The 27,968-nt window shown below is 40.3% G+C and overlaps 1 protein-coding gene across 1 annotated transcript; it reads left to right on the top strand.

The window, feature by feature from the left end:
* The first annotated feature begins 2,591 nt into the window (after window positions 1-2,591).
* Window positions 2,592-17,993, top strand: si:dkeyp-34c12.1 (uncharacterized protein LOC570187 homolog). Its single transcript, XM_060859459.1, has 11 exons — window positions 2,592-3,041; window positions 3,573-3,657; window positions 3,888-4,009; window positions 4,951-5,049; window positions 5,149-5,336; window positions 5,419-5,482; window positions 5,565-5,627; window positions 6,683-6,778; window positions 7,086-8,510; window positions 8,705-8,887; window positions 17,690-17,993. The coding sequence occupies exons 1-10, from the start codon at window positions 2,880-2,882 to the stop codon at window positions 8,876-8,878; spliced, it is 2,478 nt and encodes an 825-aa protein (XP_060715442.1). The 5' UTR covers window positions 2,592-2,879; the 3' UTR covers window positions 8,879-8,887; window positions 17,690-17,993.
* The last annotated feature ends 9,975 nt before the right edge of the window (window positions 17,994-27,968 follow it).

The raw sequence follows: 27,968 nt of genomic DNA, 5'->3' as shown, positions 1-27,968 counted from the left end.
TGAAGTCGCACTGTGACGTGTACGTGTTTGAGGCTGAGTGCTGGCATAATCTCAGCTGGCAACTGTGAGTGTGAGACAGCCTCGCAGGGGCTGCTGGGATTCTGCCAAGCCCAGCGTTTCCGCCCCGTCAGGCCCCGCCCACAAACATTACCTACTGTGGTTTGTATGACATTCAGCATTTGGTCAAACAGCAGCAACACAAAGGCATGTTCTCGTGCCGTGTAAATCAAGTAATGTGACAGAACCAGATGAGTGGCTTGAACGATTCTTCAGAAGGCTCTTGTGGGTTGACATTTTAACAAAAAGCGATTTCACACTCATGACTGTGTTAATTAATTAGTGTTGAACTACGGACCTTTAGAAGTTATAAAATTACTGTGGTTACTTCTTGGAACGAAAACAATAGCTGGATAGTCTGCAACCACAAGAACTAAAATTATTTAATCAATGAAAATGAATAGAGTAAGTACATTTTTTAGATGACCAGTTTGTGTAAGCCTCTGAGGTCTTCTGCTGATGTAGATCAATGTGTTGTGTGTTGCAATGCTTTTCTGTGCACCGTGGTAGCAACAGCAGTTATATGAAATAGTGTAGCTTCCTGTCAGCTTGTACAAGTCTGGCCGTTCCTCTCCAATATCACATTAACCAGGTGTTCCTAATAAAGTGGACGGTGTGTGTGTTTATGAAGCAGAATTATACACAAGTCTTTTCTGAATAACAACTGATTTCAAATGCTTCTTTGGATGTGCCTTTGACTCTCTGCTGTGTGTACTGTGAAAGTCGACTCAGAGTCAAACAAATTGATTCAGATGAACTGATTTGCTAGAAAGAGCCAGAATTGCTACAGCTCTGGAAATGAGCTGAATCAGGTTCAGGAGGCAATCCTTCAAGCTATACCATGCTCCAACGATCGTCCTGAATACATTTAAACATCTGTGTGTCTAAACTATTCATCTATTAGTCCAAATACTAATCATATTACTTACCACAGAGCAAATCTGACGCACATTCTAGCTACAAGCTATGAGAAGAAATACCAACAGGTAAGAAGCCACAACACTGTTTGCTACAGCTACATACTTTCTGTCATAAAAATCACAAAAAAATTCAACATCATCATCACAACACTTTACCTGAAACTCCGCCTACACACATTAGGCCACGCCTCCTTGACAACTCTGTAAGTCTGAGATATATATATTTTTTTTATTCTGTGACGTCTGTTTAAGACACAGTACAACTCCACAGAGCCGTTTTAGTCGACCTTTACTGTGTGATTATTTATTTGCACAATGTCAAACAAGTTAAAGGTAAAATGAAAGAAACAAACCGAAACAAGTTTTTGCTCAACGTCTACCTTTGAAGGTTTTTTTTTGTCATTAACCAAGGACGACTCTCACAACTGGTGTGCGGCGAAGCTTTCTGATGTTGATGATACTGCATCAGGAACTGATTGGATGATATCAAGGAGCCAACGGTTCCTGATGCACCCCCTTCAGCATCGAAAGATACACTGTGACTTCAGCTCATGCTGCGTTTTACACCAGACAGGTGGAGCGTTGACAGGTGGAGCGGAGACTCCTTCTGTAAATGGTAAATAAACGTCTCCTCAAGGAACACTTCACAAGAGTAAATTCTGGAAGTTTATTTAAAAATAATTTAAGATAATAATATAATTATATATATATATATATATATATATATATATTTATATATATATATATATATATATATATATATATATATATATATATATATATATATATATATATATATTATTATGTAGATGGTCTGTGCTGTTAATGTGTTGTTACTATAGAAACAATAGTACACCACTCAATGTTCTGACCAATCAGAGAAGTGGAGAATACAAAAGTGCTACTCATGGATTTCAATAAAAAAATGTATATTTAATGATTCGGAGTTTGTATGTTGTACATGTAATGTGACACATCATAAATAAATAAATAAAATACATTTGTAGCTTAAATCAGAACACTGTAATGTTTCATGGGCTGGAAGCACAGGAGGAATCTTCACCTCATCCCCACCCCACATTTCATCTCCTCACAGGTCAGTACAGTACTGCAGGAAAGGAAAGAGGTTTTAATTGTACTCATGCCCCCTAGTGGATGATGCTCCACACTACACAAAAAAAAAAAAAAACAACAACACACAAACACTTAAAAATGGACTATAATGAACTTCATAAAAATAAAAAAAAACAAAAACGAATAAATAATTTATAATAATAAATGTATATAAAAAATACAAAATGTGTTACTGTATCTAAAAATCTGTATGAGTGGAAAAACATTACACTGTAGTTGCGTGTTGAATATTTATTACACACACACACACACACACACACACACACACACGGGATGTAATTTATTGTTAATCGTTTATGTACGAGAACAATAAGTAGACTTTTCCTTTTTTCCTTTATTCATTATTTTTAATCTGCCTAACACAAACCGCTTTGTCTAATTTCCCAAATCCTAGTTCTGCATCCCAAATTGCTCCCTCTATTGGACACACAGTGCACTAAATAGGGCGTGAAGTGCGCGAGTGTAAGGCGCTTAGAGGGATTTGGGCACTAGCGTTAATTGAGGAACCTGCAGCATTTAATTGCAGTAACCTTGTGCTATTCTTTGGGATAATAGTGTAATATTAGAATTACAGTGTGTTTGTGTTATTCTTTGGGATAACAGTGTAACGTTAGAACTTCAGTGTGTTTGTGTTATTAGTTTAGATCTTGTGAATGTTGACAGAATCGACTAACAAGGAGTGCGTAAACGCAACGTAAGCTCGCTAGTGCGCATGCGCGACGAGCCTAGCTATTAACACTTCTGAGAAATTTTCTCTTATAAAGCACCATGAGTTCAAGAGTCCATTCTCAGTCCCCTTTAGAAAATAAACGCTTAAATCTCATACCTATTGGACGACAGCTCCAGAGAACTCCTCCGAATAAGAGCCAGGACTTCCAAACTACGCGTCTATCAGAAGAACCAGCAAACGAGGAGAAAGAAGACTCTCAGGTTGGTTTGCTAATGCTGATATAGAACATGTCGGCATCCAGAATTACACACTTTCGTTTATAAAGCGAGCCACAAACAACAGTAAGTCTGTTAATCAAGTAGAAGATGAGGTAAAGTACCCGGATGGAACACAAACCGATTTCAGACCGGTGAATAAAAGGGGGCGTGGCATCTCGAGAACGTGTATTACAGCTAATTTTAAATCTAGAAGCAAACTATCACTTTTTTGTACACTTGTAAAAAAAAAAAAAAAAAAAAAGTTCTCTCTGATTTGTGAAAAATATTACAGTGAAATAAAATCACAAAGGTTAATCTGTCAAAAAATAAGGAATAAAACACTTATGCTGTTTTATTCTTCTTGTACTACAGTAATTTGGCGGCAGTGTTGAAGTTCCTTAACTTAATGTGTCTGAAGCCTTGGGTTTATAGGGTCACCTCTGATTGTTACAAAACACTGTGTCCTTCCATATATATTTTAGTTTTACTATTTAAAACAACGTTCAAACGTTTCCTCTGTTCTCTTGTTGTAAGAATGTAGTGCAGGACGACACAACGTACCCCTCTGTGGAAGAGGAGAGTAAGTCATCTCGCAGGTCCAGCATCACGCCAGCCTCTGGTGCGTCTTTTGCATAACCTGCATTGTCTAAATTTTCTTGTTCATGTTTCTGTATTTCTGAGTAAACTTGAATCAGATTGTATTACTGAACGAACCACCTTAAGTTAAAGAAAAAGTTCCAGATGAAATTAATAAGGTGCTTTTTAATTTTATTCCTTAGGCGCAATGTAGTTGGTCGTGCAAGATGTTTTAAGTGTTTCTTAAATACGACTTTTTTTTTTGGTGTTTAGCGAAGATGGGGAACGCCGACCCTGATGCTTTTATTCAGGGCATGCAGGGCTACCAATGGACTGAAGCAGACCTGGAGTTTGTCTATCAGGCCAAGCAGCAGAAACGAGCTCAACAGCTGAAGGTAAACATGCAAGCCATGACGGTCTTGACTAAAGCCCTATTCGGACGGGATTAGTTTTACGTGGGGATGTGGAGTAATGCAATTTTACCTCAGGACGTCTGTAATATAAATTGGCCAATTTGCACGGGACAAGACATCTCAGTAAAACTAGCAGAAGTGGGAGGGGTAACTCGCTTTACGCACCACAGTAACCTCCTTGTCGTCATGTGCGTATGACGTTGCTTCCTGTTATCACGTGCGCAAACAGACAACATGGTGCCTCCATGCTTGCAAAACGCTCCAAAAACTACTGTTTAAAACAGGAAATGACGGAATTTTACCGTACATATTTACAGCGGGTCTATTCGGACGGGATTAGTATTACCTGAGGTCATTTTTCCGGACCTTTTTACAGAAGGTAAAAGTCGCTGTAATCTTTACTGACATTAGCCCTATTCGGACGGGATTAGTTTTACGTGGGGACGTGGGGGTAAAATAATTCATACCAGAGCTTCTCGGTGATTTTAGTCCCGTCCGAATGTGCCATCTCGGTAATCATTACGGACAATGTCAGTAAAGATTACGGCGACTTTTACCTTCTGTAAAAAGGTTGGAAAAATTACCTCAGGTAATAGTAATCCCGTCCGAATAGACCCGCTGTAAATATGTACGGTAAAATTCCGTCATTTCCTGTTTAAAAGTAGTTTTTGGAGCGTTTTGCAAGCATGGAGGCGCCATGTTGTCTGTTTGCGCACGTGATAACAGGAAGCAACGTCATACGCACATGACGACAAGGAGGTTACTGTGGTGCGTAAAGCGAGTTACCCCTCCCACTTCTGCTAGTTTTACTGAGATGTCTTGTCCCGTGCAAATTGGCCAATTTATATTACAGATGTCCTGAGGTAAAATTGCATTACAAAATTAGTAAAATTATTAGTTCTATTAATTTGTTCTATCTGTAGCAAGAGTTAAGTGAAGTTGAGAAAACTCTGCAGACCGAGACTCAGAGGTTGGAGCTGGCCACCACCTCTCGAGACCAACTGCAGTCTGAACTGTCTAAGGTGATGCAGCTCAATAAGACACAAACGTCTATGCTCATATCGTTGTACCTTTCTGTATTGTACAGCAACATTGTAGTGATGTTGAATCATGTGCCGCAGACTCTATCCTGCGACTCGCTGCTGCAGCTGTGCAAAAGCATCCTGTCCCGTTCTAGAACTACTGATCAGCTGGATGGTTTGGGAAACAAAGCTTTGCTCTCGCTGCTGAAGCTACAGGACGTTAAACAAGCTGTGCATGAAGAAAAGTCCCAGATCAGCCGTCTCTCTCGAGAAGCTCAGGAGCTCAGGTACAGGTAGTAGAGGTTTTGAAAGCCATGCCTACAGGTGAATCGAAAAAATCTTCATGCTGTCCCTGACATTTCATTCTAGAGAAAAGGAGGAGAAAGCCTTGAAGCAAAGAAACACCAGCCAAAAGAAAATCAGCATACTTCAGGTAACACTCAGAATCATGGAGCTAAAAAAAACACACCTGGAATCAATGTATTCAGAATCAGATTTTTTTTTTATATTGTCAGGCAAACATAGATGCTCTGAAGGTGGAACTTGTAGAGTTGAAGACTCAGCTGTTGGAGAAAGAGGTACGTGAAATGGTTTAAGCGAGCTCATTGTGTGAAAAACTGGTGAATTTGGTTAATTTCAGTCATGATTGAAATGAATGTTTTAACGTGCCCATTTTTAGACAAACTCTTTGTCAATCCAGTTGTACTTCAGGCAAGGGAGCATCTGAAAATAGTCATATTTAATAAAAAAAAAAAAGATTTTAGAAGTTAAAAAAAAAAGCCAGCATTTTTTAAAGCTTTTAAATATGTAATAGTTAAGATTAATATGCAAGGCACTTCCTCTAGGGGTGGGGCTTTTTTCCAACAGGTTGTGTTAGGAATCATATGCCCCTTTTCCACCAAAAAGAACCGGGTGATGGTTCAGAGCTAGCACTGGTGCTGTTTCAAAGTTGGTTCCACTGGCGAACCTTCTAAGAACCGGTTTGTCTTTCCACCAGCTAGAGAGCATCACAGAGCAGAGTCTTACATCACTGTATACGTGTCACGTGTCCCAGCAACGTTAGCGCAGCAGCGGCAAACACAAACACATCAAGGCTCATGGCTTTGTGAACCTACATTAACATCCAAACGTGGCGAATCCAACGTGTACGTGCAGCTCCATGTAATCTGTATAAACGGAGGTTGTAATCGAGAAAGTACATAACGTTATTTTAATCATTAACACAGAAAAAAGTTAGCCTTAGCATGCAGCTACTTACTATCATGTGTGCTGATAATGTATCATATCGCGGTAAAGTAAAAGTGTATTAAACATTAGTATACTTAAGGTATATTATCAATGCGCTAACAGTAGCCCCGCCCACAGCCCCGCCCACAGCCCCTGACACAAGCGGTTCTTAAGTCTAGACCAGCAACGTTTTGGTGCTTCTTAAGAACCACTTTTCCTGGTTCAGAGCCGGTGCTTTGGCTGTCGAAAAAGAAAGAACTGGTTCTAAATTAGGCTCTGGCTCCGAACCAGCACTCAAACTGCCTCGGTGGAAAAGGGGCAATAGTTAACATGTTGGATCCTCAGAGCTAATCATTTGTAAGCAGCATGGGCAATAATTATGGTCTCAAACACTTAACTGTTTTAGGCGACCTCAAAGGCAGCTCGACTGTGTAAAGCCCAGGCAATTTCAGACACTCCTAAACCACAAGAGAAAAAAGATACGGAGATGAACACAAGTCAGGTACAGATCAGTGCTTTCTTTTTGTCATAGCATTATTGTATTTACCAGGACATGTGTATTTTACTATGTGTATTTTACTATGGAATTCTTCTCAATTAAAATTCTTAGTGTTGCAGTCAGGATATGCTGAAATGCAATCGCATTTCACTTTTCACGGTTTTCACTACAGTCGAGCGGATTTCAGCAGAAAATAATAAAAAGGAGATGCAGAATGTAGTATAGTGTATTAAGATTATTTGTCGATTGTAGACAGGACTGAATCTTCTTTATGGACCTTTTACTCTGTTTGGCCTTAATGGTGTCTTAGGTGCCAGTAAAAGGCTACAAGGTATCCAGAAAGGCTAAACCCTCAACCAAGGAAGTCTTGAAGGAGACAGCTGAGAAGAAAATGACTGCGGTGGAGACGGATGACAAGGACACAGCCGAGGAAGGCAAGACCGCTCCAAAGAAAAAGGCTCCAAAAAAGACGACTTCGAAGAAAACAGCCAAGAAAAATTCCCAAGAGGAAATGGCCCCAAATGAGATGCCAGAACAAGTAAAGCCAGCAGTAGAGACAGACCCAGAGAAGAAGCTCCCAAAGCCAAAGTTTTCAAATGTGGGTGAATTGCACGAGAAAGGGCGAAAGAGTTCCAGAATTGCTAAAACCTCAACCATGGCTTCGAAGGACACCGTCCAAAATACTGCTCTGAAAGATTCAAAAAAGAATGAGAAGGAGGCGACTGACAAGGAAATGGCTGAGAAACGGGAGACAGCCCCAAAGAAAAAGGCCCTAAAAAACACAACTTTAAAAATGATCACCAAGAAGGATTTGGCTCCAGAGGAGACCGCCCCAGAGGAGTCGTTTTCAGAGGTCCTGCCCCCAAAGGTAAAGGCAAAACCATCAACCAAAACCATCAAGGTCTTAAAGAAGACAGCTCTGAAAGAGATGGGTGAGAAGCAAACAGCTCAGGTTGAGACAGATGAGAAAGGTAAAACAGCCCGAAAGGTAAAGGCCCCAAAAAAGGCGGCTTCAAAGAATACTGCTGAGAAGAAAATGACCCCACATGAGATGCCCTCACAAGTAAAGACCCTGAATGAAAATGTCTTAAAGGAGATGGCCTCAAAGGTTAAAGCCCAAAAGATGAAGACTTCAAAGAAATCTGATGAGGTGGAGATGGCCCTGAAGGAGACAGCCTCGAAGGTTAAGGCCCCAGAGGAAACGTCACCGGAGGGGACTGCCCCAAAAGTAAAGGCATCAAAGCTAAAAGCCCCAAAGAAGACAATTTCAAAGACAGTTGCTGACATGAAGATGCCTGCAGAATTGACCGTTGAGGGGACAATTGTTACTAAGAAGATAACCTCGAAAGTAAGGGACCTGAAGAAGACAACCTCAAAACAGAAAGACCTGAAGGAGATGGCCATGCAGGAGATGGCTGAGGATGAGAATGCCCTGAAGGAGACTGTTTTGAAGAAGGGCCTGAAAGAGGCATCTAAAAAGGAGACATCTGTGAAAAACAAGGTTAAAAAGGAAACCGATCCAGAGGAGACTGCTTCAGAAAAGGTGGCCCTTAAGGAAGAGGATGAGAAGATGACTTCAACGAAAACAACCCGAAAGAAAACAGTCTCAAAAATAAAGGCCTCAATGGAAATACCTGAGAAAGAAAGAGTGATGAAAGAGACAGTTTCGAGGAAAAGGGTCTCAAAAGAAAAATTGCCCAAGCAGAATGCTGGGAAGAGCCCAAGTGAAGATAAGGTGCGTGTGCTTCGAACCTTTTACAGCATGACGCTCAATTTGCATGCATAGCATAAATAATTTCATTTAGACGAACGTTGCCGTCAGCCGTCAGCAACGAAGGTTTCTCTTTGTTATTTCCGTTAAACCTCACGTACATCAATCAAATTATTAATTCATTACATGGTCTATTGTACTCGTCTGGTTTTTCTCAGAATTCCTCAAATGCATCACAGGCACCAGGAAGAACCCGAAAGACTGCCAAGCCTCCAGAATCTCCAGCAGAGAATGATATTAAAACAATACGTCGCTCGAAAAGGAGCACCGTAAAGAATCCGACTCCGAGCAACACGATCCCCGAGAAAACAACCCGCTCTAGGCGGAGATGATCTTCCAAGGTACTGAAAAAAACAAAACTTTAGATCACTGTTAAAAACTTATTTCTATTGTAACTCAGGTACTAGACATATTTTGGACGATTGACAACATTTGGGGATATTTTTATTTTTAGTTCATTATTCATTTATTGACTTTCCGTCACGGTTTGAGACCTTCCTCAATTAACTCGTAGGTAGAGAGGAAAATATCTGGATTTTTCAGTTGATTTTCAGCTCTCCGTGACCATTTACCGCCATCTAGTGGACATCAGTTTTCATTTCACAATAAATTTCACCTTCATAAATTTAGATATTTGTTTTTCCTGTTCATGGTGTTGCGCAAAATTTTGTCCAGAAAGTTAGACGTATAACCATACAGACTACGTCCATCTTTTCTTATCTGCTTTGGCTTTTTTTTTTCCCCTCTATGCTGTAAAAAAAAATCCTTTCAGCTTCTCAAAAATGCTCACACCCAATTGTCATGGATGTCCACAATTCCAAGATGTGTAACATCATGCTGCTAAAACAAGCGAACATGTATAGAATTTCTTTTTGTATTTATTTCTAGTTGGTCCACCATGTTCGTGCTTGTCCCGATTTCTCTCAAATATCCGTGTTTCTCAGCCGAACGTGCCATCACACTACATTTCCTACGCACGCTCAGCAGGACTACACAGAGTGGTAAAAACAGTGTAGAACATGCCAGACACGGAAAGCGAGTGTGAGAGATCAGAGTGTTCATGCCATAATCAAATCCTGTGTGATTTTTATTAGACGGGTGGAACCAGCTTAAGTCAACATTTCTGTTGGATGGGAAATGATTGGCGTTAAAATTGGCGCTAACACTTTCAAAATGACCTTTAAACTTCAGCTCAAATTGTCTCCATTGTAATGTCTTCCAGACTTCGTGCGTCTGACTAAGCGCTATCCGAAGCTACCACACGTCCATTTTTAGCGTGAAAGTTTATTGAGTTTTTGTTGTTTTAAATTTTCAGTGTTTACATTCTACTCCAAAACGTTTTGACTCGAACATCAGGACATATTCCAGCACTTCACTTTTGTAATGACTTACTGATGAGACGGAATCATTCGCAGACCACAACAATTACGCGTACACGTGTACGTTCACATCTTTAAACAGAAAACTTTCCCATAACTATAAAGAACAAAAATGATTGGTTCATCCAGAGAATGTTGTTCTTGTTAAGTGAAAGCGGTGAAGGTTAATATTACACAATATTAGCCTTACAGTTATCACATAAGGCACATTAGATATTTATCTAAATTTATTCCTACTACAGTACTACTGTGATTTCTATTCTACCATTTATTATTTCGTTAATTTTGTCGCTTTGTAGAAGCCAACATTCTGTTTTCCTATTTAAACTTGGACAAAAATTTATAAAGAGTAACTCCTCCTAAGGCTTTCGAGCCACATGAACCAAATTCGGATATGTTGTAGACGCTGGTCTGAAGTTTGTTGCTATGACTTTTCTAAGCAATCCGAGTACCGGTACTTCCGGAACCGGGTCTCAAATCCTCCTTTCCACCAAAAAGAACCGGGTGCTGGTTCAGAGCTAGAACTGGTGCTGGTTCAAAGTTGGTTCCAATGGCGAACCTTCTAAGAACCAGTTTGTCTTTCCACTGGCTAGAGGGCATCACAGGGCCGAGTCTGACGTCACTGTATACGCGTCACGTGTCCCAGCAACTTTAGCGCAGCGGCAAACACAACAACAATGGCGGATGTTGCTTTACTGTTAATGCTCATGGCTTTGTGAACCTACATTAACACCAAAACGCGGTGAATCCAACGTGTACGTGCAGCTCCATGTAATCTGTATAAACGGAGGTTGTTATCGAGAAAGTACATAACGTTATTTTATCATTAACACAGAAAAAAGTTAGCCTTAGCATGTAGCTACCTACTATCATGTGTGCTGATAATGTATCATATTGCGGTAAAGTAAAAGTGTATTAAACATTAGTATACTTAAGGTATATTAGCAAATGCGCTAACAGTAGCCCCCCCAACAGCCCCGCCCACAGCCCCTGACACAAGCGGTTCTTAAGTCTAGACCAGAAGCGTTTTGGTGCTACTTAAGAACCATTTTTCCTGGTTCAGAGCCGGTGCTTTGGCTGTCGAAAAAGAAACAACTGGTTCTAAATTAGGCTCCGAACCAGCACTCAAGCTGCCTCGGTGGAAAAGGGGCAATAGTGGCCTTTTTTCCCATAGACTCCCATTATAAACTTTGGAGGTTTATAACTCGGCAAGCTTTCTAACTATTTACACCAAACTCGGCCAGCTCCTTTAGGGTGACTTTTAAAGTACCGACTGGCCTTTCAGTTGTCCCGCAGCCCCGCCCCCAAAATATGCAAAATCAAAAAACTTTTTACAACATGGACATGTGACATATCAAAACACTCAGAACAATGAGGGGAACTTCCTCACGTGTGTTCTGATGACGTCACGTGAAAATTAAAAATTAGCACAACATGAACTTGTGACATATCAAAACACTCAGCACAATGAGGAGAACTCCCTCAAGAGTATTCAGATGACATCTCATGCTCGTCTCCACTTACCTCCAAATGTTTTGGCACCCTAGCTTTCTGTCTACTTGCTTCCAAAAGTAACACTGACCCTTATGTCCACTCGCCTCCAAAAAGCACCGGCCTTTGCGAATACTTGCATCGTCAAAGCCAACATCAAAGTTTCTAGTTATATTATGTAATAGATCACATTTCCGATTAAGTACAATAAATCCATCCTATCTAGGATGTTCATAACTGTTGCAGGTTCTCTGAGAAATTGAAAGTACAAACTTTTTGTCTTGCTAGCGTCAGAAGAAAAGAAATCCTCAGAGAAATTTATGCATGATGAATTATTATTATTATTATTTTTTTTTAAGCTTTTGGACTATACAAGATTAAGTCCAGCTAGAGAGATAAACCCCCAGTCCTCGATTCCTCAGCTTGATCAACATGCTTATTGCTCGTAGACAAATACCTACATGGATAGCACCATAACTCCTAAGTGGCATCTTGGACCCTACCGTAGCTCGTCCTTCATGATGGATTGACCTCCCACACACGATAAAACACGTCTACCTGCATTAATTAAGAAAAATCTCAGATATGGCTCTGATAACCTTGTGATCAAGGAAGATGTGTGGGGTTTTTTTCTTCCCCCCGTCGTTTGTACATCTGGTAACCAGACAGATTTCATTACTGGAAGGAGAAAACGACATCAAAGCGGAGTGCATGAATTCCACAGCTTTGAGTGCTGCTCTGAAGAGGAACTCGATGCCTTCTGTTGGAGGTGCAAAATAATTTGCAGAATCAGATCAGCATGTAGTCATAGCTTTGTGGGTTAAAGCACATCTGCTTCTCAGTTGTACAGTATATAAAAACCCAATTTGTTGTATTTAACAGGTATGGATATTTCATAAGAAGATGGATTACATTCCAGTTCTGTTTAACAAAAAAAAAAAAAAAAGCTTTTAAACACCATCTTAAAATTGAAACCTACAGGGTTTGACCTCTGCTAATAACAAGATACAAGAATTCATTCCTTGTAATTTCACAGAATTTTGGATTGAGACAACCTAGACAGAACTATAGGTTGGTTGGTTGGTGTGTGACCTCTTTATACAGTAGCAATCTATCAATAAATCATCAAGATCATTTATGATTAAAAATCTAGGCCGTACAGTAACCTGATTTGATCAAATCGGTGCTATGATGACTATCATTATTTATTAATAGTTAAGCCCAAGATGGTATGGATGAAGTGTTTTCTGGCATGTCTACTGTATAGTACAGTACGTCTTTAGCGGCGACTCTGAGATCGCCTCACAGTTGGCCTTGCACTAGAGGAAAGCAATAAATGAATTTCAGGAGACAGAAGGATTGTAAAAGGATGAGTTCACTACCTCGGAGATGCCAGAGATGATCTGTCTCCGGTCTTATTTTTTAGAGGTTTGCTCGCTTTTGTAGCTTCGGAACAAAGCTTGGAGCGTGTAACCCTGACTTGCGCAGCCTTGAATGTTGAAGTGTTTGTGGATCTTGGAGATCATGAACTTTTCGTCTGCCCAAGGTTGTCTAACTCGGCCAGGCTCGGCCTTTCTATTTGATGGAATTGAAGCCTGTGATTCTGGAATGTTTGCGTTTACATCATTCGTGCAAGTCTTGGATGTCTTGCCTTTTGCCTTGACCTCTAAATGAAATTTTGAACCTGAAGCTGTTAGAAATAACAATGAATTAGTTCTCTTTTTTTTTTTTTTAGCTACAGTGTATATTTTCGAGACATGATGTACTTCTATGCCTTTACAATGAATTCTATATCAACACCATGATAGGGGAAAGAGTTCTGTTTAACACTCTCCACCAGAAAGACACTCTAGCCCCAGGAAGGATAAAAAACATAGCAGAAAATGATCCGTCCTGATGTGCAACTGACGTGTGGTATCCATTCCCTGCTGACCTTAAAAGTCCCTGAAGGTCTGGTGTGTCCGATCATTCATCAGCTCAATCCCGATCTTGATCCCTTGATATAAAAAGTCTTGTGAAAGACCGTTATTATGATGATGAATGGGCAGAAGTTTGAATGGTGTGTGTTGCTATAAGGATTAGCTTCTGTTTTCCTAGCATTAGTGGTGAGTGCTCAGCCAGCAGCCATCCTAGAGATCTCAGGAAACCAGCGCCCCTCCTTTCCAGTGAATGTGGAATCATCAGCAGTGATTTGAAGGTCATGGTAACTCTCTGCTGAACTCATTGGTTTGGAGCAGCTTCTTTTGAAAAGAGGAGCATGCATTCAGGTCAACCTGTGTTCATGCATTCACAAGGATTTTGGATATGAGTGATTTCCTCCCAGACATGCTTTTTTGTTCAGGATGGAAGCTTCAAACTCTGCTGAACCCTTGATTTGGAAAAACCCCAAAGGGTCAACAGAATTGTGGCTCGAATCAGATTTCAACCTCATTTATGCTTTTCTTAATGGAGCTCCTTTCAGTTCACCCCAAGTCGCTGCCACTAGAGGGCACCGTCACATCCAGGAGCCATCTGTGTAAACCTCAAGAAACAGTGGAGAAGAGAATGCATGCTGGTACGGCGTCAAGTTTGAGAAGGATACGCGATGACACAACTGTCTCTGTGATGTTTGGCCATTTTTTTTTTTTTGGAGACAACTGTATGTCGCTGTCCGAGCCAAGGAAAACCCCATAAAAGTACATTAGCAACAAGAAACAGCTTCACTCTAGTATGTGCAAAATGTGCCACATGTAACTGCAACCATGCCAAGTCTAAACCCAGCCAGCTCGATGTGTGAAACCAGATCCTGCAGCCTTAACCTTCTGTGTCCTGCCAGCACAGATTCAAAGAAAGCTTTGGCCATGAGAAATAGTGCAACATTGGTTTTTGATGATCTCCTTAAGTCTCACAGAATTACAGTGCCATTAAGCCTGTTTCAGACCACATTAAGTTTGCCAAATACACAAGGTGTGAGAAGATTTTGTGATTGTCTGTGATTTGTCTAATTGTCTGGTTCAAGGCTTAAGATATTCCCTTTTAATTCATGATTTTAGTTGTGCGGGCTGATGGTTTAACCTTTTTTAAATTTAAAAACTTAATGTTAAAGTGATCCACAAGTCATAATGAATCAAATCTATAATGAAAATCGTACACAGTCTAAGGAACAGGTAGGTTTTTGGTTATTTATTTTATTCCACCGCGTCAATTCGATGTTCAACATATAATACACGTCAAACTTGTGAGCCGTAAATCCTTCAGGAAATCTTGGTGAACGTGTAGAAAATGCAGCTGAAGTCATTTATTTTTGCTTCTGGACAAAGAATGAATTGAGGAAGCGGGTGGTTCAGCTGGAAAGCAGAAAAAAAAAGTGGGGTTTGTTGAGTGAGCATTTGATCTGGCACTGACTCTGTGGAGAAGCATTCAAATAAAAAATAGGAGACTAAACATTTAGACACAGTCTATGTACACACACCCTCTAGTCTAAAAGGGAACGAGGAGAGGGGTGACTTTTATATCTTACATTCCCAAGTACCTTTGGAAGGCGAGGATTGATGATGGTATGGTTGAGTTTATCTGTAAACTAAAAAAGAACATAAAGAAATTTAAAAGAGCCGTAGTACGTCGTCAGGTTTTTAGATATGTTTCGTTTTGTTTGGAGCGTTTCACATTTAATGGACTTTGATTTGGTTATTGAGATGTTAAGTGGGCAGAATATTACTTAATATACTGTAGGTGGTACCCTAATGAAATTTTTGCGTTAGCGTGAGTAAAGGACTGTCTTGGCTGACGGTACTTGGCTGCTGGCGGCTGTGATGGAAAAGGACATAGCAAGCCTCAATGTCCTGAGGTTGCAAGCTTGTAAACCTTCTGGACCGTTCTCTTGGTTTTGTCAATATTTCCGATTATAAAATTTCACCGCGGGCCTTAAATGGGGATACCATAGGAGCGAGCAGGCAATTAGCCACAGTCAGAGGTTCTTGTATAAATTGTCCCTTTTGATTTAAAATTGCAATGTTTTTTAAAGAACCTGATCAGTTTGTTATCCACAAGGGTCTGCTCTTGTGTAATCTGAAATTTGGACATTTGTTAACCTTGGCATCATACTTTCAACACACAAGTGCTAGTTCTTGGGCAATAGTGGTTCAGTGGTTTAAGCTTGCGACTTGAAGCCCCGGCAGCATGTCATGGCTGATTCTGCACTCTGAGCCCAGCTTCTTTTTGGTCTAGTCCATAAGAATCTAGTGAAGTGTATTAGGATCATCATTAGCATGAGCAGGGGGCATGGTGGCTTAGTGGTTAGCACGTTCACCTCACACCTCCAGGGTCGGGGTTCGATTCCCGCCTCCACCTTGTGTGTGTGGAGTTTGCATGTTCTCCCCGTGCCTCGGGGGTTTCCTCCCCCGGTCCAAAGACATGCATGGTAGGTTGATTGGCATCTCTGGAAAATTGTCCCTAGTGTGTGATTGCGTGAGTGAATGAGTGTGTGTGTGTGTGCCCTGTGATGGGTTGGCACTCCGTCCAGGGTGTATCCTGCCTTGATGCCCAATGACGCCTGAGATAGGCACAGGCTCCCCGTGACCCGAGGTAGTTCGGGATAAGCGGTAGAAGATGAATGAATGAATTAGCATGAGCAGCTAAGGCTTGGTGCACAGTTCACGGTTTCAGCCATAATTTCCCAGTGGCAGAATAATTTTGGGGCTTGTTGACTAACCCTAAAGATAATCAGATCAGTTTTTCTTCTAGTGTTTGCGTATTCTGCTTACGACCATGTCCATGAAGCAACTGACTGTATGAGAATAAAGTTGTGTAGTGTAGGAGGGTGAGCAATTCTGACATTTTGAATCTCATGTAATTCGTGCACTCAGGGGTTGTGGGTGCATACCGTGACTTTAGCTGGCGCCTCACTTCCCTGCCTCACTCCCCATGGAGGTGTTTTGATGCTCTATGGGGCCTCTTTCACATCTGTGTGGGGTTTCTTGAACACTGTAAATCCCACTGCCATGCTGTGAAGCTCTCATGGTTGATAGACACAAGGTAACTGGGCGATGTATACACTGGCATAGGCCCTCTGCGAATATTTGCCCAATATGGGTCTGAAATATTTGCAGAGTTAAGACGCTTAAGTGCTGTCTGGAGCACTCATGGGTTTGGTATTCTAAAGTAAACCTTTGGGGGAAAAAACTCTGAGGAAACTGGGTGCACCAGTCTTTGATGGGGTTCTGGTATTTTTTTGTTTGCTTTTGTGAGAAATGTTAAAGTTTCATTTGTTACTTTTACTATTTCTTTACTTTATCATCCTTGTTCTATTGCTTTGAAGTGAATCGATTGAGGCTTGACAGGCCAAGGTTTGCATAGATGTGTTTTGCTGATTTTTCTCACCCTCCGTGGATCGTTCTCCTGATTTACTGTGAATGTCAAAAAATGCCTGGGATTGCTTAGGCCTGTTATTTCTACAAGCATTTTCCACTCACCATTTTCCCTAGTCTTTGTTGTGCCCATTTTCCAATGAGTCTATCCACAGCATCATTTAATCGTTGTTCGGCTATTAGAATATTTGAATAAAATTAGTTTTGCATTAGTGGATAAAGACACATACATATTCCATTTGTGAAACCTTTGGGTGGAAGCATGTCTAGAGGTTCATGCTACATGTCATTGGTCTTGTGCCCTTCCAAGAAATGCTGGAGCATTCAGTTTCAGCACAAATAAAATGCATCTTATCTCTCATGATATGATCTTATACAATCTCACATGTGAGTGGTAATGTGATGTTCTCTGAAGCATCTTGTGGCGGACACCAGATTTAGATGAAGACCATGGCCATTGTCCTTCCTACTGTATGCAAAATCCTTACAGCAACCCACATTAACCCAATTCTGCACTTTTAAAAACTCCTCCTTAGTTGGTTCTGACTCCTAAATCAGAATAATACTTTATGATTTTTTTAATCTTTAATGTAGGATTGTATGGCTTACTTAGTAATGAACAAAATGCTACAGTAGTTAGGGCAAATGAGGTCATGCTAACTGTTTAATGCTAGGCCTCATGAAAAAAAAATATTACTGAAAATCACCTCAACGTGCTAATGAACTGAAAGCTAGTCAGGATTAGCAATGCTAACTTTTCAGTGCCAGTCTTCATTTATGATGTTTTGTTAGTAAATATTTCTACAGGCAGTTGTAACAGACACCTCTTCTTTGAGTGTTTGCTGATGCTAACACCGTGTGTGTGTGTGTGTGTGTGTGTGTGTGTGTGTGTGTGTGTGTGTGTGTGTGTGTGTGTGTGTGTTTTCAGGATAGAATTATGTGTTCCTGCAAACACTGTAAAGACTGCCAGGACATTCCAAGGTCAAAGAGAGAAGTGTGTGTGTTTAGTTATTCTGTGTTTTTGTAATCTAACACACTGACTATTTTGGCCATCCTGAAAGTGGTGTATAAAGTTGTACAAAGTAAGCAATAATAATAAATGAATATACTTCAACATGTTTGAACATATATATGAAAAGATGGTCTGAATTCATGCAATGCTTTGTGTAACGTCTTGCCCTGACAGAATCCAGCGTGTAGTCTGGTTTATAATAAAGCTGTGTTTTATAATAAAAGGGCCTCAGTGACCTTAAAAGTATCAACAGCTATGTGTGTGTGTGTGTGTGTGTGTGTGTGTGTGTGTGTGTGTTTCAGTATTAGAGTTATTGCAAAGGAGGAAAATAAAATAAAGGAGTGCTTGACGTCAGAAATGCTGGAATGACATGGTGGTTAATTTTTTAATAAATAATCTGACCATGATTTTATATATTGAAGCCACAAGTTAATATTTGTTAAGATCTTTTTCATGGCAATCACTTTAATCTGAGTCAGACAGAGAAATCAAGTAGACCACTGTGGTGACAGGAACCTAAACATGGAGATCATCTTTAAATGATATTACACTTTACTCTAATCTTGGAATGAGTGTTGTGGTACTCGAGAACAACCATGAGACCACACATCAATGAGCTTGATCCTGGTATAAACCCAGCTGAAATTTTACTCTCAGCCTCTGCTTTCATCGTTTCCAATGACAAAATGGAGTGAATGTTGCTGTGACATGGATTTTCTTCAAACAAACAGCATACTTCCTTCATCCCTGCCAAATAATTCACTGTATTTGACATGATGTTGCAAAATACAGTATAATACTGTAATTCACAGGGTTGAGTTAGACAATGTGGGGGCACGGTGGCTTAGTGGTTAGCACGTTCTCACACCTCCAGGGTTGGGGGTTCGATTCCCGCTGCCGCCTTGTGTGTGTGGAGTTTGCATGTTCTCCCCGTGCCTCGGGGGTTTCCTCCGGGTACTCCGGTTTCCTCCGCCGGTCCAAAGACATGCATGGTAGGTTGATTGGCATCTCTGGAAAATTGTCCGTAGTGTGTGAGTGCATGAGTGAATGAGAGTGTGTGTGTGTGTGCCCTGCAATGGGTTGGCACTCTGTCCAGGGTGTATCCTGCCTTGGTGCCCGATTACGCCTGAGATAGGCACCCGTGACCCGATGTAGTTCGGATAAGCGGTAGAAAAAGAGTGAGTGAGTGAGAGTTAGACAATCTGACCATGCACTGGTAAAAGCATACAAGTCACCTTTTATCTCCTACAAGATAAAAGTCACCTCAGTGGCTCAAGTTTATTTTTGTTAAATGTTGAGCCTTGACCCCTACTCTCATTTTTCTTTTACCAATTTACTCTGGTTTACAATTTACTTAACACGGGATAAGGTTCTGGGAGCAAAGTGGGGTTCAAACAGTGGGTCGTTAAACATCTGTCGCTTTCTGTCTCATCAGTCTTTCTGTGTCCAAAGACCGACTTTAGGCAAAGTCACAGGAATTTGGAAAACAAACGGTTGTGGTGTATTTGAGCATGGAATCAGGGACATCCAGACTCTGGGACAACAGGCAAAAAATGGAAAAGGAAAAAAAAAAAGGAAAGGCAGACCAGGAATCGTGTTGTTCATTCTTTTGGGCACACATTTGGCCTGACAGGCGTTGAATGATCAGACAGTGAGTCAGTGGTGTTCAGGTCTGGACCTGTGATCTCCACATCTTCTTCTGATTCAAATGGAAAGCGAAGCTGCAGTCAAAACAAGCCAGCGCTGCCATGTCTCCCTGACCGCAGTGCAACAGGATCCCCGCTATGCAGGCTGGCCAAATAAACAGGCCGCAAATAGTCTCTCTGAATGCTACGGTAGTCCGTCATAAATCATGTAATTATCACAAGGGGGACGGATTCTCAGGATGTTTTTTACTCTAAATTACCTCCAGAATCAAGCCCAGTTGAGAGAACGGCACCCTGGAATATTGGACGCAGTTCTTTCCTAACCTTTCTCATTCCAGAGGGTTTGTGGTTTTCGCTGTATTATCGTCCTGTAAACTAGTCACACATCCATGAAACTATGGATCTTGATGACTGTGCCAATATAAAAACAGTAAAACAGGCCCTTAAAAAAAACCTCAACCTTACAGCGTCAAGCTGGAGCCAGGATTTAAGCAGTGCTTCTGTTAAACGTTTGCATGTTGTATGACGAAGAAAATGATTATGAAGCTTGGAATGTGCCCAGATGTTCTGGAGCACCGTCTCGAGAAGTGTACAGCAGGCTTGTGGTTTTCATGCACTAAACGAATGCAGCAGGAAATGTACAGACATTGCTGGCTAAGAAACAGACTTCTCCTTTCCAAACACTGCTTTATTTCTTCCCATGTCTTGCTAAGATGTACATTATTATTCTCTGCTGTGATTTCAGACTGGACAGCTGGAGCAGCTGATGCTGGTACTTGACTATAAATGGACAAAAAAGTACAATGTGTTGTTCTTTCATTAATAAAAAATGCAATACATTTCAAGCAGTCATTACTCTCTTGGGGGGGAAAAAGTTTCTTTGGAGTTCTAGCTTCCAAAAAACGGTTCTGCTTATTACCATTTCAAGTAAAGTATTTTAGGATTTGAAGAAAACATCTCGAACACTTTATATCATTTAGCTATCACTCAGTAATCTTTCCGGCATAAATATCTTTTTTTTAATGACTCAAAGATTTCAAGCATTGTAACTTAGAAACCAATAAATGTAAATCTAACAAAATGCATCATGATTCACAACGATCCTTGTTTCAGAAGTTCATAATAGGCCTGTAGTTGGGCTTAAAAATGTTCCAGGTGCCAGGTTTGTCTGTGTGTGTGTGTGTGTGGGGTTAGGGCTTCTGTTCACATTCGTGTGTTATGCTATGACATCATGAACATACTGTGACTCAATTCTCACTGTGATGATTTAATGAAGGCCTACCACACACACACACACACACACACACACACACACTCCACCTGAACAGTGCTCACATTCACCTCAGTCAGGTTCCTGTGAAGCAGCAGTTCTCAAATTTAATGGTCCAGTGAGAGCCCATTTACGACTCTTTCTCCTTGTTTTTCTTATTTTGCCTGTTTTCAGGCATGAGTGCCGTGCCACTTTACTTTCTAACCCCGCAGCAATTTAGCGCAGACGACAGCTCAACAAAAATGACTCTGACGAAAACAGGGCCTGTGAAGCGGTTTTGTTCTTCACAGGATGTCAGACTTGCTGCCCAGAACCGTTTAGGAAAGTAAGCGAAGAAAATAAAATGTGCTACTTGTAGCGCGCTTATTACTCAATTTGGAATTGCCCACGTGCAAGGTTAATGAGCCGCTACATGACAGAGTGCGATAGTTCCTTTTAGCCCAAGAGAGCCTGAAATTCGGAGCTAATTTGAGCTACGATGTGACAGACAGGCTGTTTATAGTAACAGCTCATTCTACACCCCACCTAATCTATATCTACTAATTAACAGATGTTAAAAAATGTGTCGTCGTTTAAGACATGTTTCTTTTAACATTTATGGAAGGAGTCTCCAGTGTCAAAGCCTTTGTACCAGTCAAGAGGGAAAGCTGAGAGAGAGTTCTGAGGAAACGACTGTTCATTCATTCATTTTCTACCGCTTACCAGAACTTCTCGGATCACGGGCATCAAGGCAGGATACACCCTGGACGGAGTGCCAACCCATCGCAGGGCACACACACACTCTCATTCACTCACACACTCACACACGACGGACAATTTTTCCAGAGATGCCAATCAACCTACCATGCATGTCTTTGGACCGGGGGAGGAAACCGGAGTACCCGGAGGAAACCCCCGAGGCACGGGGAGAACATGCAAACTCCACACACACAAGGCGGAGGTGGGAATCGAACCCCCAACCCTGGAGGTGTGAGGCGAACGTGCTAACCGCTAAGCCACCGTGCCCCGAAACGACTGTTCACAGCTGCTATAATGCATAACTCAATGTAACTATAAATAGATAAAAATGTCCTCGCTTTGGTTTAAAACTCCAATACCACGGTAATTTCCCAACAATAAAGTGCCCTAAACTGAGAAAAGAAAAATCCACTCTAATTGGGACAGGCTGCTTGGCATTGTTGGAAAGGCCTGAATCTCAGTTTTACAGAAACACAGCTGTAAGCCTGGATTATTTTCTGCCTAGATTCTTAAGTCGATTTGGATGCAAGCATCTGCCAAAAGAATAAACGTAGCTATAAATGTCTAGGTCTCGTTAGACACTCACCGTTCCACATATTAATGTAACTAAAGCCAAAAATCTCTCTCCAAAGTCCACTTTGCCCAGAGAAATCACCACAGGAAGCTGCTCCGACAGGTAATGACCCACTTCCTGCCAGCTGGGTTTGTTTTTGTGCTGCTGTTTCTGAGCTGTCGTAATGTTTTTGAAATCCTTCACTTTTTCTCTCGCACAACAGGCCACTAAGCTGCTGCACTGAGGTCTTTAGTGAAGCCACAAAAGTGGCAGAATTAGACGAAGTCTGACAGCTTGATAGCGAGTAAATGTGGACGTGATTAGACCTGCTTTAGTGAAAACACACAGCCTGTCGCAGCGCTTGTTAGCATCCGTCTGGAGGAACCCGAGTGTGGAATGACAGAAAGGGTGAAAGATTTCTGGTGAATCATGTCACTGACTATATTTAGGATGTCATTTCTGTTATTTCGAGGAGAATGAGAAATTAGCATTTTTTTTAGCGTTAAGACTGTCTACAATTGTTGAACACGAAGTTGACGTCTGGAAAACACCGTAAGTAGTAATAACCTTTCAACTTTTTACATTTGAACATTTTTATTAAAAAAAAGTTTAAGTTTCGATAATCAATCTGATCCTACACTATACACTGATATCGATCTTTATCTCACTTCCTCAACAGATTTCACATCCACAACTTTCATGCTAATTCTACCTTCAACGCCATTATGCTCGTCAGCTCGAACATCTCGAATGGTGAAATATATCGTTCTGTGCCACAAATTTCTGATATATGATCACTGTATCACTGTACAGACAACCATAAAGATACCACTATGAGCAGGTCGAACGGCATTGTGGGTAATATTGGACACCATTCACACAGAATGCAAAAAAGTGGATTTTTTTTTTGCCTGTAAGCAGGATGAGTGCAAATCCAAAATCATAATCCAAACCAAAATCTGGAAAACACAAGGCTAGATGTTGTGAGTGTGTCTGTCTGTGCGTGTGTGTGTCTGTGTGAGCAAGTCTCACTTATTTCCATGCAGGTGTCTGCGATTAGTTACTGAGACCGGAGACGTGACATCTTTTTGCATGAATGTGTGCAACGTCACTGTTTTTCTGAATCTGTGTAAAAGTCATTGTTGTGAATTTGGCTCTATGCAAGAAAGGGTTCAGTTCGAGCACAGAACGGGGATCGTGGAGATTTCTATTGATGTAAATCTGGTTAAAAAAAAAAAAGATGGCAAAATAACACTCTGGACATATGCAGAAGTTTGTCCTTAATGTTTGGTATAAAAACCAAGTGATTGAAATCTTCTGGACATTCAGTAGTTCATCCCAATTTTATTTGTACTCATTCAAATCTTGTGAATTTTACACTATTATACAGTACATGAATTGTGTAGTTTTGAATTGTGTGATTTCTTATAACAAAATCCTTGGTTTCTTGGTGACCAATACTTACTATACAGTAATTGGAGTGCCACATTGAGTCATTTGTAAACACATCTGAGAAAAATGTTCACATTCCTTGCTTTTTTTTCTTTTTACATTATCCATGCATATATCCTCATCCATTACATCTAAACAGGTGCAATGTTCATATTTTCATTAATGCTCACATGACATTTTGCCAACTGTTGAAAGCATAAATTCATGTTTTATTTGAATAAATCTTATCTTTTGGTACTGCAATAAACCTTCAGAAGTCAGAAATACACCGGTACACGGTGTTTCCGTGTACGATTTCGATCTTGTTACATTTCTCAGAAACTTTCTTTGTTGACATTCTTTAAAAAAAAATTATAAAATTGAGCAGATTAGCCAATACGCATTTAATGTCCGATAGTTTTGTTAGTTTTGATTGTGATATACCTCTAATCTGAAGTTAATTTATTCATTTATTTATTCTAAACAGTTAGATTACAATTAGATTTGATGCAAGTTCAACTTTCATAACTTGTTGGCTAAATTAGAATCAAAACCAAAGACACATGCATTAGAATTTGAATACATACTAGATAATAGCATGAACCTAGCATTTTTCCTCTGAAGCTTTTTACAGATTTATAGTATAATATTGTAGCTCTGTGTTTTGCTCTATATTCTAAACATTAGATTAGATTAGATTCAACTTTATTGTCATTGCACATGTAAAAGTACAAGGCAACAAAATGCAGTTAATTTCGTCCAGTTAACATCATCCTGGTTATGGCAACATCTGTGCTCAGATCAGTGTTAGCAGAAATGCAGCAAGTCCTAAACCAAGTGGTCCAGCTGGGCCTGGTGTGAGCGGCCAGTAAATGGGGTAAAAGTTTAATAGTGGTGTGAGGCCATGGAAACTCTGAATGGGACAATTCACAAGTGAACAGTCTCAGGCTGTTTTTATCTTGTCGTTTTTGTTCTTCTGAGACACTTGATAATGATTTGTACTTAATTATGTTGTGAGAATGGTATTATAAATTAAAGGTATGTATTTAACGTCGTCTTTCACATAATAAAAATATATTGTCATTGCTGTGGTATAAGAGAAATAAAACACACTATGATGTTCTGGTACAGGAAATTAATAATTTATAAAATATTTATTTATTTGGAAGAACAAATCTCCCCCAACACTTCTTCAGTTAAGCATTATAAGTTTGGTGACAAAACAAGTCATACTCAGCAGGTATAAAGTGAAGTTTTTTATGTATATTTTTCAGAAAGGTTACAAACCTCCTGTTTTTGTTATTCATTAGAATGACAAGAAACTTTTGTTGTTCTGTGAGATGTGACAAAGTGGTGATTGTGGAAAAAACTGTTCTTGAACTCCAACAAACCCTGAGTATGTTGCCGGCCTACAGCACACAGCTAAATCTTAACGGACCGTTTTAATGCCGGCTCTGAGGAATCTGGCTTGTTTTTAAGGAATTGGACTGAACCTAAGCCACAATTCACAATGACAGCGTGACACTTTACTTTCATCTTGTTTTTATTTCTGCACCAAAAATTCCTGGTTTTAAGTAGATTTTTTTAAGTTACTTAATAGCAGCTTCTTAAGAACAAATCGGGTTGAAAATAAAATTTGTTGAAAATAAAATGTGATTTGTTTTAGTACTTAATCTTGTATTTCCTTGTCAGTCCTGACAGGATTGGAAGGTAAGAAGAATATTTATGCCTTTTTTAGAATCTCCTACTACCCGATGGCACAGACAGTACAACAAGCTTTCGAACCCTTAATCTGAGAGGCAGTGACTCTATGCTGCAATTATATTTATGCAAAAAATATTTTTTTTTTTATAAAATATTCATGTATTGTACGATGATAAAGGAGACGGACAAGTTTGCCACTGTCCCAGATCCAACCAATAAAGTGATAATTAAGACTCTGCAGTTTGTGTACAAACCTTACTTTAAACTGACTGTTGAAAACCTTAACCTGATTGAAACTAAAAGCTTAGCACTCATTGGTTGTTTATTTAAGTGTCCATTTATGTCATTTATGTACTTAGCATATTTATTTAGGGATAGTTGTAGCAGAGGAGTGATGAAAGATCCATAAACATCCCCTGCACTAAAATGAACGCCAGCATTGTGATAACTTACACCATCCACTGACTGTTTGCACGAATGCACGAGTGTTTAATTATGAGCCCGGTTACGTGATGTAGACTTTCCGGAACCGTCTGTAATGTCTGCAGTGGCCATGACTGTGTGTTGAATTGTGAATGGGGCCGTGTGATAGACTTGGACTCTTGCCTTCTGTCTCTGATTGCCAAAGCTAAGACAAAATGGGTTGCAGTGTGTGTGTGTGTGTGTGTGTGTGTGTGTGTGTGTGTGTGTGTGTGTGTGTGTGTGTGTGTATGGCTAGACTGAGTTGGTTCTGGCCAAGCTGGAGCATTAAGGGCTATAAAAGATTTTGGAAACAGTTCTGTCTGAATTTTTGAGGGAAGCGATGTGATACTGCTGATAAAAGGTTCTCACCAAGAAAGACCAACATTCCTGTATTATAGCCAAACCTGACAGCTGCAATACCAACTACAGATGGCAGAGGGCTCTCTTACATAGAGAGGACAAAGATAGCAGAGATGTGATCCATGTGCACATTCACACGCCATAATTGATCATGTGAAAAATGACCAGATTTTATATTTTACCATTTTCTTTTTAGGACTGGCCTCTGGACAACCTCCATGACATCTGATAAACCTGCAGTCTTGGACAACAACAAAACAACTTTTTTTTTTTTTGATTTAAATAGTCCAGAGCATTTGGCAGTTCCTGCTCTCTTGATGAAATGACTGGAACTTGGTTGTAATTGCTGAAAATTGCTTACCCCAGTGAACTGACCACTCTGCTAAACTTAACAACCTCATGTCTAGGTTCTCTTGTATTCTTAGGCTTCAGCACATGAACTGCCATGCTCATTACTCCGTAGAACGACTACGCTGAGCCGCACGTGAGTGTAAACCGTTCTGGTGCAGAGTCCGTTTTGGTGCTAGCGTGTTAGTGGATTAATGTGATGTTTACAGAACAGTTATGGTTTCATGCTGGTTTGTATTAAAACAAACATTCAAAATGATGATCCCATCTGGGCTTACACGGAATCTGAATTTCATAACATTACTACTCTGTGGCTTATAGCTATACAACTGATGACAGACAAATTAGTACCATTACCGTAGCGCTCAGAGCACTAATGTTAAGGGAGTGAGCCTCCCAGACAGAATGTTTTCTCGTGCAAGTCAATATTGTATTTTAATAATGAACAGATGAGTTTTGGCCAGTTGCTTTAAAGCAGGCCAGTAAGACAAGTAAATAACCCTTCTTTTATTCTTGTGGGGAACATTTCTGACTGTCCTTACAGAAACCACACAGTTTACGTATAAAGCAAATGTTCTTAATAGTCAGTTGAAAATGTTGCGTTTTCAGTGGTCACAATCACCCGTTCATTTTTACGTCCTCAAACAACTGCTGTTTTGTTCTGCTTCGTGAGACTAAAAGGAGGAACTGCTTCTGCAAATGGCTGCTTGCATGAGTCACCAATGCTACCTGCCAATCTTCAGATCAAACAACAGGAAGTTTTAACAGGAAGCCCTCAAAATAACTGCAGTTTGCATTCTGTCCGGATAAAAGAATTCGGTGAATATGGATAATTTATTCCATCCATGTTGTTATTCAGAGAATTCATTTCTCCTGCTTTAATTAATGGTAACTTTTACTGTGTTTGGAAAACCCTGACAGCAGGTGTTGTGGCAGGACTGGAAGGTATTGAGTATGATAGTAGGTCGGGCATAAAGGCAGGACTGGGAGGTGTAATCTATAGCAGGTGATTGGGTTTGGACATTTACAGTACATTTACATTTACAGCATTTAGCAAACGCCCTTATCCAGAGCGACTTACATTTTTATCTCAACTGAGCAATTGAGGGTTAATGGCCTTGCTCAGGGGCCCAGCAGTGGCAGATTGGTGGACGTAGGAATCGAACTCACAACCTTCCGATTGGTAGCCCAACACCTTAACCACTAGGCTACCACATCCCACACTTGGAGGTATGTAGGTTTTGTGGTATGACTGGGAGCTGTAGATAATGAAAGCTGGTGTTGAGGTGATACTTGGAGGTGTAGAGGATAGCAGGCGCTTGGGTAGGTCTGGGAAGTATAAGGAATAATAGGATTTGTTTAGATAGCATCTTAGAAAGGTTCTAGTTTGGAATTATTCCTGATATGTAAAAGCTCTTTTGTGCGGTTCTAGAGATTGAATGTAAGAACGTTTATGGTAATGCAGTTTGGGTAATATCAGGATATGCTGGGATACAGGAATTGTACGATTTGTTCAGTTAATATATAATTCAGTACAAAAAAATCTACTTCAGCTACTGTAGCATGGAGAGACTCTAGATTATGGGTAGAAGGTGTTGGTGTCTGAAAATTTGGAAAGTGGAGGTATAATGTGTAGGGCATTGGATGAAGTGCAGGAAAGCATACAAGAGCTGAGAGACAGCG

This window comes from Tachysurus vachellii, chromosome 23 (genome assembly GCF_030014155.1).
Source record: "Tachysurus vachellii isolate PV-2020 chromosome 23, HZAU_Pvac_v1, whole genome shotgun sequence".
In the NCBI taxonomy this organism is placed as follows: Eukaryota; Metazoa; Chordata; class Actinopteri; order Siluriformes; family Bagridae; genus Tachysurus; species Tachysurus vachellii.
Note: the sequence above shows the minus strand (reverse complement) of the source record. Positions and strands in the feature narration are given on the sequence as shown.

Excerpts from the sequence above, each read along its gene's own strand:
- si:dkeyp-34c12.1 (XM_060859459.1), top strand. The coding sequence starts at position 2,880 with ATGAGTTCAAGAGTCCATTCTCAGTCCCCTTTAGAAAATAAACGCTTA. Across the intron at positions 5,050-5,148 it reads TGCAGTCTGAACTGTCTAAG|ACTCTATCCTGCGACTCGCT; the intron begins GTGATGCAGCTC and ends CATGTGCCGCAG. Across the intron at positions 5,628-6,682 it reads CTCAGCTGTTGGAGAAAGAG|GCGACCTCAAAGGCAGCTCG; the intron begins GTACGTGAAATG and ends TAACTGTTTTAG.